Source organism: Psittacula echo, assembly GCF_963264785.1.
Source record: "Psittacula echo genome assembly, chromosome: 2".
NCBI classification, from domain to species: domain Eukaryota; kingdom Metazoa; phylum Chordata; class Aves; order Psittaciformes; family Psittacidae; genus Psittacula; species Psittacula echo.
In genome coordinates this window covers 96,824,719-96,839,790 of record NC_137737.1, presented here as the reverse complement: position 1 = coordinate 96,839,790, position 15,072 = coordinate 96,824,719, and the positions used below count along the sequence as shown (strand labels likewise).

The following is a 15,072-nucleotide window of genomic DNA, read 5'->3' as shown; positions in this document are numbered from 1 at the left end:
ATGGTCATCTGACAGTACTCAAAGGGAGCCTACCAACTATATTAATGATTTTAAATAAGGACTGAAATATTCAAGTTATCATGCACCTCTACATCCTAATAATTATTTTCTTCAATGCAGAAAACTAATCTTCCCATTTATAACATATTAAGTAGCAAAAACAGAAAACAGGTCCACAAATATATTAACGCTTTGTATATCAACAGTATAAATCTAACAGCATTCCTAAAAATCAAGTAGTTTTCAATGTTACACGCAGGGATATGACCAAGAAATTCAATTTACATCTATAGACAAAATACATTACGATGTAACAACTGAGGATGTAAGATGAAGTGACCTGAAAATGCCATAAATCAAGCTCTTCGTCAGGGCATAATTTTGCTTCTCAGAAACTACTCATATCTTACCTTTGTTTTGCTGTATTTGCATTAGTCTCCAAGTCACACCAAGCAATCTGTTCACCTGCTTGCTATTCAGCTTGCTACCATCCTGAAGAGTATCTGTCACAAATTTCCTTATCATGTCCAGCCAACCAGAATCCATCTGAAGTGTCGAAGTGCTTGCTAGTGAAACCATTATGTCACACAAGGTTAAGTTCAGTAAAAGATGGTCTACGCTGTTTGAGGATGTCACACAATATTTGTTTCTAATGGGGAGGAGAGGGAGAAAAGAAAAGTGAGATTTCAGAAAAAATATTTGTGCCTTTTAATATACGTTACTTTGGCAGAAATTATACTATGTATTAAAAAAAATGTTAAAGTTAATACATATTTTAAAGTCTTCACATTTGACAATTGAGTGCTTGAAATTTTTTGCTCTGCCACTAAGGAAGCCCCAAAACACCATGCAAGGTTTCCAAGTGCAGGCCTTTAACCTAATATATTGATAAGCAAGGAAAACAAAAGCAACATTTTCATGGCATGAAGCTAAGTTTCTAAAAGTCTTGAAATAACAGTCAAAACAACCACAAAAAAAGAATTCACAAATTCACAGATTATTTTTCCTGCATTTATCCAACAACATATTTATTTTGAAGCACAAGAATGGGACAAAACTTAGTAGTAGCATGAAGAAGGATCAACAGAAGTACAGTTAGTCAGGATATCATCTGTAGGACAAGAAAGATGGTTGCATTTGCCTTGCCTAACTACCAGTTCTAGAAAGGGTGTTCAGATCAAAACCTGGAAAGGCAAAACACATTTTGGCTTATAAACTTAATGGGTAAGACTTGGCTGAAATGAAAGCATTTAAGGAGCTATACTGTATTTCTGACCTATGTGCCCTTCCAGGAAGGGAAAATACAACAGTAAAAGCATCAAGTGGTATTTCAGCCCCAAGGATACTTGCACAATGGCAGACCCATAGTATAAAAAAAGAGGTGGTTCTACCACTACAGCTCAATCTGCAGTGGCACAGTTTGCAAATATGTGAAACGCAGACAGACAGAAGTTGATACCCCTTGTACAAACACCAGTGTTCTACATCGGCTGCAATGGCACAGAATAGCTCCAGAACAGACTTTATAGTCTCACACCCAGGAGCTGAGAAGGGCAGACAACCTGCTACTGGCCTGTACCACAACAAAATTACTGCCCACATTCTGCCAGCTTAATATTTAAGAAGCATGTGAGTGTTTGGCTTTTCCTGCTTCAGTACTGGATTGCCATAAAAAATAAGCACAGTGTGTCCCATCCTCCCTCCTAGCTGTATTTATCCAGCCCTGTAATACAAATAGAACATAGTAATGGGGGTGAGAGGGGGCAAAGTTTTACCTATGTTTTGATGTAATTCAGCAGTCAACTGAAGAAAACATGCAGAAATGTGAAACCAGTCAGACTAACACAAATCGCCATTTTAGCAATATGCAAATTCCAATCAAGTCAATAAGCAGTCAATAAAATACTTTCATTTCTCTAGGACAGCATTTTAATTTCTATCACAGGCTATTCAGATGACTTCCTATACAATACCTTAACAAAAAACAACCAAATGCTTATTTTTACCCTTTGCATGAGTCTTTCTTCTTGTGCTTTGCTGTTTCTTGTAAAGAGTAAGGAAAATGACGCATGAAGTGGTGTTTGAAATCAACAAGGTAATTCATTCGGAGCCATAGATCCTGTCAAGGAAAGCAGATGACAGTCAGAAAACATGGTAGTAAGTGAAACACACTGATGCAATCATCTTCCAAAATCCATTACTGGAATCAAAGAAAAACAGGAACTTTATCTTCTATTTGAAGTGTTCATGCATATTTGCTTTTAGATGTGAATGTGAAGTCCTGTGCACAGATCTCCAGGTTCATAAAACAAGGGAGTAAAAATTGTAAGTCAAAGTTGAGCAACAACATTTAATCCAGACTGGACCAGTGCATTTTCTTGGCACATACTAATATGGTTATATGCAATATTAAACTGAAGCAGTTACAGATGTGAATTGAAGGTGCTTTTATATTGATTTTTTCAGGGTACTTAACATCAAAGGGAATTTCTTGATTTACTTGGAGTGACTGTCCTGAAGTTTCCATTAAGATGCATTCTGACACTGCTTTCACCTTTCCACATCATTAGTGTCCTTGCTGTTCAAAGCCCATTGACAAAATGTTTTCCAGTAGAAAAGCCATCCTCATACAAAAAGGGATTATTTTCAACGTTTGAAAATACTTTCACTTTGTGGGTTAGCAGAAACTTACAGTTACCATTACACAAAGTGTCCCACAGAACGCATCACAAAAAAGGTCCTGAATTGCTATCACATTGGTCAGGCAGAATAATCTTTTTGATATTCAAGTATTAAGAACAGAGGATGACCATTAAACTATCTCAAAGAATAATAGGTTCCCACTAAGCATATTCAGAGTGGTTTTCCAAGGTGTCTGTAATAACCACTATGGCTTGTAAGCCTAAGGGCACAAAGCTTCCATTTTCAAACTCAGGCATTTGAATTCATTTTATATAAAAAGGTGACTATACAGGAAAAAGCCGAACTGCTTATCTTATAGAAAACACAACATGCCAGAAAAAGATTGTATGGGTATCTGATAATTTTTCCCCTCCTAAACATCCTAAGGTCATAATGCAATTGCGTGTACGTAAGTCCACTCATATCCTGACGCAGGAGCACTCCTTCCATGTGACCAAAGCAAGACATCCTATGGCTAAGGGCAGCAGCTCTGCAGTACCACAAGGAAAAAGGCTAGGGGCAGCAGGCCACACGTATTTACCTTGCCAACTGCCTGTTTCCAAGAGGCCCTCTAGAAAAGCTGAAGAGGAAAAAGGGGAAGAGCGTATTTTGTTCATACACACTGAATCCACCCCTAAGACTGTGTATGCTGGGTAATTCTGGTCTAACGGAATGATTCCACAAATGTTTATCACTTATTCTGAGTAGATTTTGTATAGCAAATGGACCTACAGTTGTATATGAAGTCAAGACATTCCTTCCAACTACTCTCAACAGCCAAAATAGAGAGCGCATTTCTCAGCTTGCAAAACGTTTGGAAGAGCAGCAGATTAAAAAATTATTTATCAAAGACAGACAAAATGAGAACATTTTCCAAAATTCTTCTTGAGGTTTTGATTCAATGTTTTCTGATACTACCAACCATGACACAAAAATGTAGGTTGCACCAAGCAGTTACATGACTGACCTCATACCACTGTTAGCCCCTACCTTTCCAAGGGTTTAGGGTTTGTTCATTTTCGAGGATTTAAGGTTTGGTCATTTCCCCCCTTGCACCCATAAAACATATAAAACCAAGAAACAAACATTCTACACTTTGCCAAATTTATATTCTAGAGGTTATCTGGGAGACAAAATGCTCCCCTTCTTCCAATGCCACTTTCAGTTCCAAAAGCTTTTGTGCTGCAGTCTGTCAAGGATTTCCGCAGACTCCCGCTGAACTGACTGCTCAGTTCAAGAGATGCTTTTCTAGAGTAAAGAGACTTGTCAAAAATCCAAACTCAAACTCCACTCAAAACCTAGGCTTTTTCTCTCTTAATGAAATATTTCCACTATTTCCAATCACCAAATCACTAGATTCCAATCAAAACAAAATGAACTGTCATCATTATGCCATGGATCACTTCTCCCTTACCATTTTGTATGTTTCATCATGTCGCTTTGTGAGTTTCCACAATAAATGTATTATACTAAGCACTTGCTGCATAAGCTGCTGAGAGTCTGATTCCAAGAGGTTTCCAAGAATGGGAGCTGATTGTGCAGGAGATGCTTCAATCCAGCACTCAATCAGTAATGGAATTATTATCTCAATAAAACCTTTTAGGTTTTCAGCCGAGGACAGGCCTTTTTCTGCACTGTCCATTACACCTGTCAGAGACCTAAATGATAAAAGCAAAAAAAAAAAGAAGAAAAAAAGATAAAGATCACACCTTTAAAGAACAGATTAGAGTAACAGCACTTTCCTGCTTTTTGAATAACAGCAAAAATAACTTTTTTTTTAATATATTAAACACTCGCTTGCTCTCTTGCTAGGTATTTCAGTCAGGACAAAAGGGCGTTCAAACCACCTACAACAAACCTGCTCCCGAATCTCCCTGCAAGTTTGTGTACTTCTGTAGTAACTCCTTAGATTTCATTATTTCTTTCCCCACTGTTATATGTAAAGCCTATAAAGTGGAGAAACATGATTTGCATTATTGCATCACCTTCCACCAACAGATCAAATTCACTGTACAGAGCACAACAAAATTAAAAAGCTTTAAGCTCCTTGAAGCAAAATAATGAAACTGACTACAAAGTATTGTGAAATGCATGAGGTTTATTACAGCTAATAACCACCTCCAGCTATAATAAACATACTGGGTTTCATATTAATAGGAAAAAAAATATCATTCTGCAAAAATATAACTTGGTTTATATGTTTAATTATAATGCTCTGGAGAGACACTAGCTGGAAACGTATTAAAGTTATCTGACATGAAGTTACATAAAAGTTATCAAAACATGAGGAGATATAAATTAAAATAACATCTCCCAGAAAGCAAGAAAAACAAGGACTTGCCCCCAGCTCTTCATTTGTGTTTCAAAAGGGATTATCAGAACAAACCACCAAATCCTACTCCTGGATAAGTCAGGCAATTTGTACCCATTTTTAAATGAAGATTCTCCAAAGAAAACAAAAACAAAAACTCTGAATAACTATTTTTAATGTTAAACAATACAGAGATGTTAAAAGACACACAAAAAAGGCAACAATAATTTCAACTGATGATTTCTGACATCATTTTCCATGATGATTTTTGATATTTTCCATGATTATTTTGTTTTCTAACACACAGCAGTGAATACCCATCACAAGTCTAACTTTTTAATATACATAAAATCAGTACATTGAACGTAGTCATCTAAAGACACTGTAGACAAACATCATCTTCCAGTTATAACCACAGTGAATTCTAAAGCATCACTGGACAATGCAGTTGATACCAAGAGCTCACTGATAAGGTTAGACTGTCCTGTAAATGCTATGCCATGACAGGACTACACACTCAGCTGAGATTCTGAAATGCCAGTAGTTGGCTGAAACAGTTCTGAAGTAGTAAAGTCTTTAATTGCTTATCTGAAAATAACACCGGTGTTACAGCAGAGCACTGGATTCCAGCACTGTGTTTCTGGAACACAAACCCTAGAATCTCCCCCATTAAGACTGAACAGTGCATGAAACCTGAGAAGCTGGCAACACATACCTCAAGATTCTTACAAAAGTATAACACACACACACACACACCCCTTTGTAATACACAACTATTTCAGTACTTTCCTGAAGCAAAAGATGGAAAAAGAAGGAAGAATCCATGCCAAATACTCCACCTACCTGCCAAAATTAGAGGAAGAATACTCAGCATAGCTTTCATGTACCCCTGCAAAAGAAGCCCCCATCTCTCAAGGTAATGCTCCTTCAAATATTCAAAGTTAACAACCACAGGGATAAATAAAATCTGTTCAACACTAACAAAGTATTACTGTAAATTGTCCATTATGCATTTGATTAGTGCAATATCCTTAGCAATACAGATTCACTGGAACTGGGAGGGCTTGATGTCAAATAAAGTGTTAATCTTTTTGTCCCACATCTGTTATTCGTTAATGGTAAGGCAGCTCTCAGAAACACTACAAAACATATTAACTTCATATGGCATGAAATACTAATGAGGGGAGCTGCAAGATATTTGTGTACCCCTTAAGCTGTCATTTCTCTTTAAAATGCCAATATTTTTATAAAGCAGGAACAAGCAAGAAAAAAAACCCACAAAAACCAGAAAAACAACTGTGTAACATATTTGCCATTTGATAGTAAGAAGACAACAGGAATTCAGCAAGGGGAAGTCAAGAAAGTGTAAAAGTGTGAAACAGAAAATAAGGAAACAACTTTCTGCTGCTTAGAAGAGGAAAAGTCATCAGAAATTAATAAGTTTTTATGGCTCAGAGTCTAAGACAGGTTACTGGTCTCCTTTTTTGTGTGCACTGACAACTGCAGCAAAGAAAGACTCAGTACAGTAAGTGAAAGGTATTTTTCATTTCTATCTGATGCATGGGTCATGCCATATACATATTTATTCACTGTGCTTTGTCTTCCACCTTGGTGTCTCAAGCCATCTTCACTTTTCTCTCCAGCTTCATTTTGTCCTTTCTCAGCAGAAACAGAAGCTCTACCATTTCTCTTCAGCAGCACCACTTCCACTCAAAAAAATATCACACACCTTGATACCACCACATGTAAGTTGTGAAGGTTTCCATTTTTCCACATCTGAAATGAGTCTGATGAAAAAAGCAGCACAGTCAGCATATAAAGCAGAGGATATATTCTAGTAATCTCCTAATTCACTTTAATCTTTAATTCACACACAGTAGGAAGACCTAGCACACAACAGAAACTAATCAAGTCTTCAGATTTGCGTTGCTGAATCATACAGCATTCCAGGCCCAGAAGCTTCACTTTCTACTAAACATTAATACCAAAAACTGATTCTGAAAACCCCTTTCCATAACTGCAAGGTTATCAACGAGGTGCCATCCCAACTAAATGAATTTGCCAGATTAAAAGGATACAGGAACTTTAACAATTTTGCATATTATTAGTGGTGTGTGCAAGTCTACTTTTTGAAGAACAAAGTTGAAACCTACTTTCAGTATTAGTGATCAGGCCAACAATACACACCACAATCATTTACGGTTTGGTCAACTCATTGCCTACAGTTAGGACTTGACTATTTGTCCATTGACTTCTTTAAACAAAACCACACACACTGAGATTTTGGAAGTACTGAAGAATCATTGCAGATGCTTTGCACCTCTTATTAGAACTAATTTTTGTCCTTGCAGTAGTGGTCACAGCACAGGCCTGGGAATGCCTGTAAAAGGCCACAGCTGGGATTAGCAAAGGCAGAATAAAGTACCTCCAGATCATCAGAAAAGATTTCAGTGGCAGATACAAAAAACCACCACAGTAACTTCCACTCTTAGAATTCTGCAGACATCCACTAAAAAAAGCTGTACTGGCCCTTTGTCCAAAATGTATTCATCAAAAGTCTGTGCAAATACAAGAAAATGAGAACATTTTAGTACCTTCTGCAGATGCCCGTTCTCTTTTCATTCTTCTGTTCTGCTTTCATCAGTTTGCTTTGCCAGTCTCGCCTTGGATTCTAGCAATGTTTCCTTCTAATCTTCTCTTCCTCAAGCTTGCAAATGCCTTTTTTTAAGTATTTATAACCACAAGCGGATCATGATGTTTCACCAAAATCTAGCTCCTCAGAAAAGCAGAATCCAGTTCCGGTGACACCAGATGTAAAGTTTAGTTTCCTAGATCTTGGATACAATGCATCTTCAGATATTACAGGGCATGGCACATCACACACTGAATATCATTCAGGGCACAATACAAGAATCCTCTGATATATGGTGGTACATAATGGTATGCTTCTGACCGCAGAGATGAAGTCCGTAGGACTATTTTGTGCCCCGCACTGAACCTTTGCCTCAGGTGGGCTTCACAGGTCTTAGTTTCCAACTAGAATTTTACCTGCAGCAGATACTCATAGTCATGACTGAACTCTTATGCTATATTAACAACCACTTCTATGACAATAAACTGCACCTTTTTACTTAGCTTAATGTAAATTTCCTATACTTACCACAAATAATATGCTATATACAGAGAGAAAGTCTTGTAGAGTGGGAATGGATTTGTCTCATTTGTGTGTCTCCATGATAGAGACAGAAACTACCTGATAATTCAGGCCAACACCTCTGGTATTGAAAGAGAACACCTCTTCTTCTGCACTTCATTCATTTGAAGATACGAGCTGGACGTAGCAATGGACTAGGCAGTGGGGTTTATATCGTTTTCTGCCACTGACCTCCTAGATAAGGTGTATAAAGCAATTACACCAAACTCATTCAGTCTCCCCACAACAAGGCTCATGGTTTCTCATAAAACCACCTTAATATCTATAGATTAGAAGTGCTGTGCAATGACTAAACAGTTTCTATTTTCCAAGTAGTCATTCCAGGTCTCCCACCAGCAGGTACGCAACATCTACAGAAATGAATATATATGAGGATGCCAATGTTTGTACCGTAAAGTGGGGTGGGAGATTCCCTTTTAGTCTGAAGAGTGGGTGAATTAGAAAGAAGGAAGAGAAATAAAGATGGTTAATTATTTCTCCCTTAACTTCAGCTCACATCTATGTAGCATACTACAAAAAAAGCACACAAACTTTCCTGTGTCTAAGCGCACTATATTTTCTCCCATATTCATCAACATGCTTCAGGCATCTTTCATCCATAGTAAAGATATAAACCGGTGAATTGATTAAAAATATATAGAATCAAACTCAAGAGAACTCACACAGCCTGACACATCCTACCATGCCATCCTTTTAAAAAGGAGCTACATTCAAAGAAAAGAGACTCCTAAACTTATGACAGACTCTTGAGGGTAAAAGTACAAAATTCCATAAAATTCATTATCACAGTGTAAAAAAACTAGCTTATGCTTAAAGAAATTTGTCTGCTTGCCCCCAGGTCTACTTGATATCCTGCAACAACCTGTAGTCACCAGCTTGCATTCCAAAAGAACCCATTAGAGTTGGTCTTCCAAAATAATTATGAATAACATAAAATAAAGCTTTTATTTCATAATGGGGAAGTTCATCATATACACACAGCACAGTTATCTGGTGACTATTTCCATATTTTCAAGCCACTGCAAATTACACTAAATGCCCTAAACATGGCTAAGTGACAATCCCACAATGAAAGTTAAACTGTTGTCTTCAACAGCAACAGAAGACAGTTTAACATTGTGATTGCAGAGTTGACATTAATTCTCAAATTAGTTAACGTTTTCTCACCTCAGTCTAAATGACGAGTTGATCTTTGGTCGTAAGCCACCATTTTCAAACAGTTGTATACACTGCTGATTATTTGCATGGACCTTCCAATTTATAGAGACTGGGTTCCTCACAGAACGAGGGTTATCCTTTTGTTCTTGAAGCCCTTCATCCTCTATTTCACTGGAGCCATCCACCACTGCTTGGAGAAACTTCTTGAGCCTGATAAGTACATTTAACCTCCACTGCTGAGAGGTTACTCTGCGATTGGGGTTAACAGAGAGCATCCAGGAAAGTTTCTCTCGGCTTTTCAGTCTTTTTGACAGTTGCTGGTGAGAAATAAGCTCTACAAAATTCTTCAACAATATACTGCTGCGGTCTGTGAGAAGTGCTGGGTATGCTTCCAGTAAAATGTCCAAGACTTTCAATGAATCTTCCTGAATTCCCTCACTGATATGAGTCATGGCACTGGAGAGATGGGCACTTACCAAAGGAAAGAATGGAGCAATCTGTTCCGCTCTTATTTTTGAAGCCAAGAATTGCAGCAGGTGAACAGCTGCTCCTCTGACACCAGAGTCCTTGTCTGTAAACACAGCTGCCACCTCACTTACTATATTTGAAAGGTGTGCATCAATTACAAATGGATACTGAGACAGGAGATCTTTGAGCCCAAGAAGTGCATTATGTTTAACCCCAGGACTATAGTGATGCATCTGTGAAAGCAGATCCTAAAAGGAAAGAAACATATTACTGCTTTAAGCAATTTAAATTTCCTCACCTACTTCCAGCACTTTTTTCTTGAACACTCAAAAATAAAGAATTTATTCTGATGACGTACTGCTGTTTATAACAGCATAACATGTTCAGAACAAACATAATATTGAAGCATAACAATGAACAAATCATCAAAATTCAATGACAGGAAAAACAAGATACCATGACTTGTCCTTCAGGTAATTAGAAACTCCTCATTCTTAAGTTTATGCACAACCCTACTGACTTTACAGAGGAATGACCAAAAATAAGTCCTCTCACACTTGTTTTCAAAAGTAGAATTACGAAATCTCAGTCTCAGCAGCTTTTTTCAGTTTGAGAAGAGAGCTGCAAGAGACAGAAGACAATGCAAAGGAAGGAAAGTACAACCACCATTGAAAGAAATACAAGGGTTTTTTTAAAACAGTCTCAGGAAGCCTGGTTTTTAAAACCCTGTCCTTAAGTTATGACCCAAGACTTTCAAAAACTGAATGTTAATCTCGGATATTTAAATCAGCATGGAACTTTAGCTTTCGCACTGCAGAAAAGCTTTCCTTTGCTTTATACACTAGTCCAACAATTTGACTCATTTAATTCATGGATCAGATTATTGCCAAGAACAAAGGGGCTGTACTCAGATACTGCTGGGTTGTTTTGGTTTTTCTTTAAATAAATATTTTTTTCTAAACTCTAGGAAGCATAGCAAACCTTAATAAATAACAAGTAATTTTCTATCATCTCAGAACAGAACGTCATAGTGTACCTTTATGTTAAGTTTTCTATTTTGTGTAGGAAGCACTCCATCTTCTTTGAGCTGCTCAGGAATTTGTATGGCCTTTGTTTTGAAGGTAGTATCAGTTGCATTCTCTAGTCTTGGCTTTTTTTTCCCAACTTTTAATTTCACTTTCTGGAAATCTTCTTGATGTTTCCTTTTTTTAGTCATTCTGATTCTCTGCAAAAAAGATATTTAGAATTTTAACTTGATTAAATACACAATAAATGAATACTTTTTCCATCAAAGAGCAGCAACTTCCTAATGAAGGCTACTGGTTTAATGCTTTTTTCTTATGCATAACTAGCATCTGCTCCCAAGACAAGATGCTAGGCTACACAGACATGGAGACTGATTCAGTGCGGCTGCTTGTCTAGTGGCCAAAAAACCCTCTGCTGCTCCTTTGGCTGTCTTTCCTCTGAGAACTACTTTACTGAAAAAGACCATCAAAGTATCTCCATCTTCCACTGCTTTGTTTCATTAAATTGGTGGGTTTGTTTTGGTTTTAAAGGTTCCGGTCAATAAATCAACTTTTTACGTAGTTGACTTATCAAGCCAAAAGAGCTCAGTGAACTGTTTCATTTAATGAGTACATTGTTTACCAGCTCAATCATTAATAGCATATACTGTGCCCAGGTAAATTCATGGGTTTAATCAGGCCTTCACTTACAACAGAGTATACAAGAATCAAGAAAACTTCTACTACACACTGAAAAGTCCAGTCTGTGCATTAAAAAAAACAAAACAGCAAGAAGGGAGGGGGAACGAAGGGTGTTAAATGGTCACATACAGAGTAGAAAGAGACAGAAAAATTAAGTCATATTTAATAAGGCATAAGAAGTAAGGCAGCATGATTAGCTATACTTACAAGTCATACAGACATACTAGACGTACAATAACCGAAACAAATTAAAACCCATACTTCAGTTTCTGAATGATCTTTTGGCTTTGAGATATGCACTGATAAAAGTACTCTTAATTCTACCAGATTAGAAAAAAAAACCAACAACCCAACACACAGAAAACAAAACCAAACACTACACCACAGGTTGCTTTAATCTTCTTTCTCTCGATTTCTGCACTTCTAAATTCATCCATAACAAGACTTCAGAAGCTGATGTCACAACACTCAACATCACACATAAATTGTGCCTCAATTTCTGTTAAGAGAGACCATGAATCCATCCATGGTCTGGTGACTCCCAGAAATGGGTGCAGAGATTACTTACTATTTAAAAAGGGAAAGAGGGAGACAAGCACAAAGCCATTAATTATGATGGTTCAGGTTCAACATCTGACGACTCTATAATGGTAACAGGTATTAAGCTGGAAATCCAGACACTTCCAGACAGTCCATGCTATCAGGTACATAAACTTCATTTCTTCTCACAAACTACTCTTTGGGCAATTAGGTTTTGCACATTCTTCATAACTGAACTACACACAAAGAAATGTGAACACAATGCTCACATTTTTAAGACCAAACTAACTAAAAAAGCCCAAACACATACAAAAAAAACCACAGCTGACTAAACCCAGAAACTTCTAAATAAACATCCAAACAATGTTTTTTTTATGGTGGATACCACTCTAGAAAACAGAATTCTAGAGCTGATTTTCCCAATGGGCTTCAAACTCTGAATTTTTGCTGAATTACAGTATTTCATAAACATATAATGACAATAATCATTAAAGAATGTTTTACATTCAATTATCGTGATCTATCCTTTTCAAGACCATTTAAACTGATTATACAAACATTTGACTGCAACTTAATTTCTGCTTTTCACATGCTAACTTCAAACAGCTACATGAAAGACCACTCTAACTGAAGGCTAAAGTTAGCTTAAGTAACCTCTCAATTGAAAGCCTTTTTAAAAACCTCCCATTGTGGTGCCAGAATAGAAAGGTCCTTTAGTGTCCGACTGTGACAACTACGGTTTTATAAGCTTTTGATTTTTACCAAATGCAACTTTAATGAAAGAATTGCAACAAGGTGTTCACTACTTGATTGCAAGGCATACAGAAATAGCTAAAAGCTTTTGACATGAATGTGATTTCCCCTTTCCAAGCTTGCCTTAATGGACGTATTTAGGAAGCCTCACTCCACAAGATGAAATGTTTGGCTTCCCATTACCATTAAGAACTTTACAATGCAGGTGCACACACACCTGGACCAAATAAACTAAGTTCTCTTGAAGGAGGAGGCTTATAAAGTACACTTTCCCCTACTAAATAAAACAAAGCAGCACAGTTTACCTTGCACTGCGTATCTTGGAAATTATTTACTGGAAATCTAAGCACATCCATTTCCAATTCACAGGTACCATGCCAAACTAAAAGGAAATGATTGCAAAACCAAAGCCACTAGAACACCACAAGACTATGTAAAAAGACATTAAGCAAAACTGCATGCAGCTTATGAATTTATGTAAACATTTCAATGAGAGGTCTTGCCGAAACAACTGCCTTTTGACTCCAGCTGTATTTTCGGCTGGCTCTCCTCCAACAGGACTGAGCTAAGTGCACCCAACAGCTTACGCGCCAATACAGTTTTACAGGCCAAATCATTAGAGTAACCTCAAATCAATACCGGCTTCCTTTAACATACACAGCACTTCTCGAGCTACTTCAGGTGCCAGTCAGCCAGCCTCGCCTCAGGCTTAGGGAAACAAGAAGAGACCAAAAGGAGCAGCTGCTTCACCTGTAACTTACTCCCTCGCAGCTCCAAGGCAGTATCCTCAGGGAATCCTGCTACCAGCATAATTACAAGCTCAAGCAATCAGGAAAATCCTGAGGAACCAGACGGCAAGGTACATGCCCTAACTGCTCTAACCTGATCAAAGCTTTCCACCTGGGCGAGCTCTCTCCCAGCAAAGGGGATACTTAAGTATCGCAGTTAACTTTCCGCGGCTCCCACGCTGGACAGCACATCCCCAGTCACCACAACACCCCATCACTACACACCGCGCCGCGAACGCCATACCCCAAAGCCAAAGCGCTGCTGAAGCGGCGGCGCCGGCTCCTCCCGCAGCTCTATGCCGTTAAACCTCCTCCCTCGCCGTCCCGGGACATCTTTCGGGGTCTCCGGTCTAGTCACCCTGTGAGGCGTTTAAATAAGGCGCGTTAGTGCTCGCCCGGCGTTGTGACTGCCGGCGGAAAGGCCGCGAGCTCGGCTCCCGGGAGCCCGACCGCCGCGGCGGGGAAGGGCCAAAGAGCGGCAAGAGCAACAGCTGAGGGAAGCAGCCGAGCAGCCGCACGGACCCCCGGGCGACGTGGGGTAAGAGCAGCGACAGACGACGCCCGCGGCCAGGGGAACCGAGGCCGCCGGTTTCTCAGGACCGGCACGCCCGCGGCTGCGCTCACGCTTTCCCGCCGCCCTGCGCAGGAGCCTACAGGAAGGGGGTGGGTCACACAAAAGGCGGCCGTTCGCAAGGCGCAGGGCGAGCCTGCCGGACCCGGGCCGCGACCGCGGGCAGAACCGGACCGGACGGAACCGGAGCGGGCGCCTTTCCCCCCCGCCCCGCGCAGCCGCGGAGCCGACCACTCACCAACCACTCACCAACCACGCGGCACCGACAACCCCCTTCCGCCCCCGAGAGCCTGCCCGGAAACGACCGCCCACGTGAGCGGCAGCACCAGCGACTGCCCACGGCGGGAAGGAGCGCCCTTCCTTCCGCTCTGCCCGCCCGTTCCGCCGGGACCCCGGCGATGGCGCCACCTGCAGTGGCGGCGAGCGGGAGCTGCGGCGAGTCGGGATAACGTAGTAGCAGCACAGAAATACGGTCATAGAACGGTTTGGGCTGGAAGAGACCTTAAAGATCATCTGGTTCCAGCCCCCTGCTATGAGCAGGGACACCTTGCACTAGATCAGGTACCTGGCCTTGAACACTGCCAGCGATGGGACATTTACCCCCTCTCTAGGCAACCTGTGCCAGTGCCTCACCTCCCTCATTGTAAAAACGAATTTCTTCCTCATACCTAGCCTGAATCTCCCCTCTTTTAGTTTAAAACCATTACCCCTCATCCTATAGCAACAGGCACTGCTATAAACTGTCCCCATCTGTCTCATGAGCTGAGGAAACAGGTGGTTTGGACTGGAGAAGACATGGATACCTCATGGGACTAACTTCCAGTAGTCTTTGAACACATACTTCTATCATCAGACCTTTCAGGGATGTCTCACTTTGGGTT

General features: G+C 39.7%; 1 protein-coding gene across 1 annotated transcript in view; it reads right to left on the bottom strand.

Moving 5' to 3' along the window:
* Positions 1–14,469, bottom strand: part of TEX10 (testis expressed 10) — a 48,981-nt gene extending 34,512 nt beyond the window's left edge. Inside the window, exons 1-7 of the mRNA XM_080610645.1 lie at positions 14,441–14,469; positions 13,865–13,979; positions 10,870–11,058; positions 9,375–10,081; positions 4,097–4,340; positions 2,007–2,119; positions 411–649 (exon numbers count right to left, since the gene is read on the bottom strand). Coding sequence (XP_080466771.1) covers positions 411–649; positions 2,007–2,119; positions 4,097–4,340; positions 9,375–10,081; positions 10,870–11,049 — 1,483 coding nt within the window. The 5' untranslated portion in view covers positions 11,050–11,058; positions 13,865–13,979; positions 14,441–14,469. The remainder of the gene's footprint in view (positions 1–410; positions 650–2,006; positions 2,120–4,096; positions 4,341–9,374; positions 10,082–10,869; positions 11,059–13,864; positions 13,980–14,440) is intronic.
* Between the last annotated feature and the right edge of the window lie 603 nt (positions 14,470–15,072).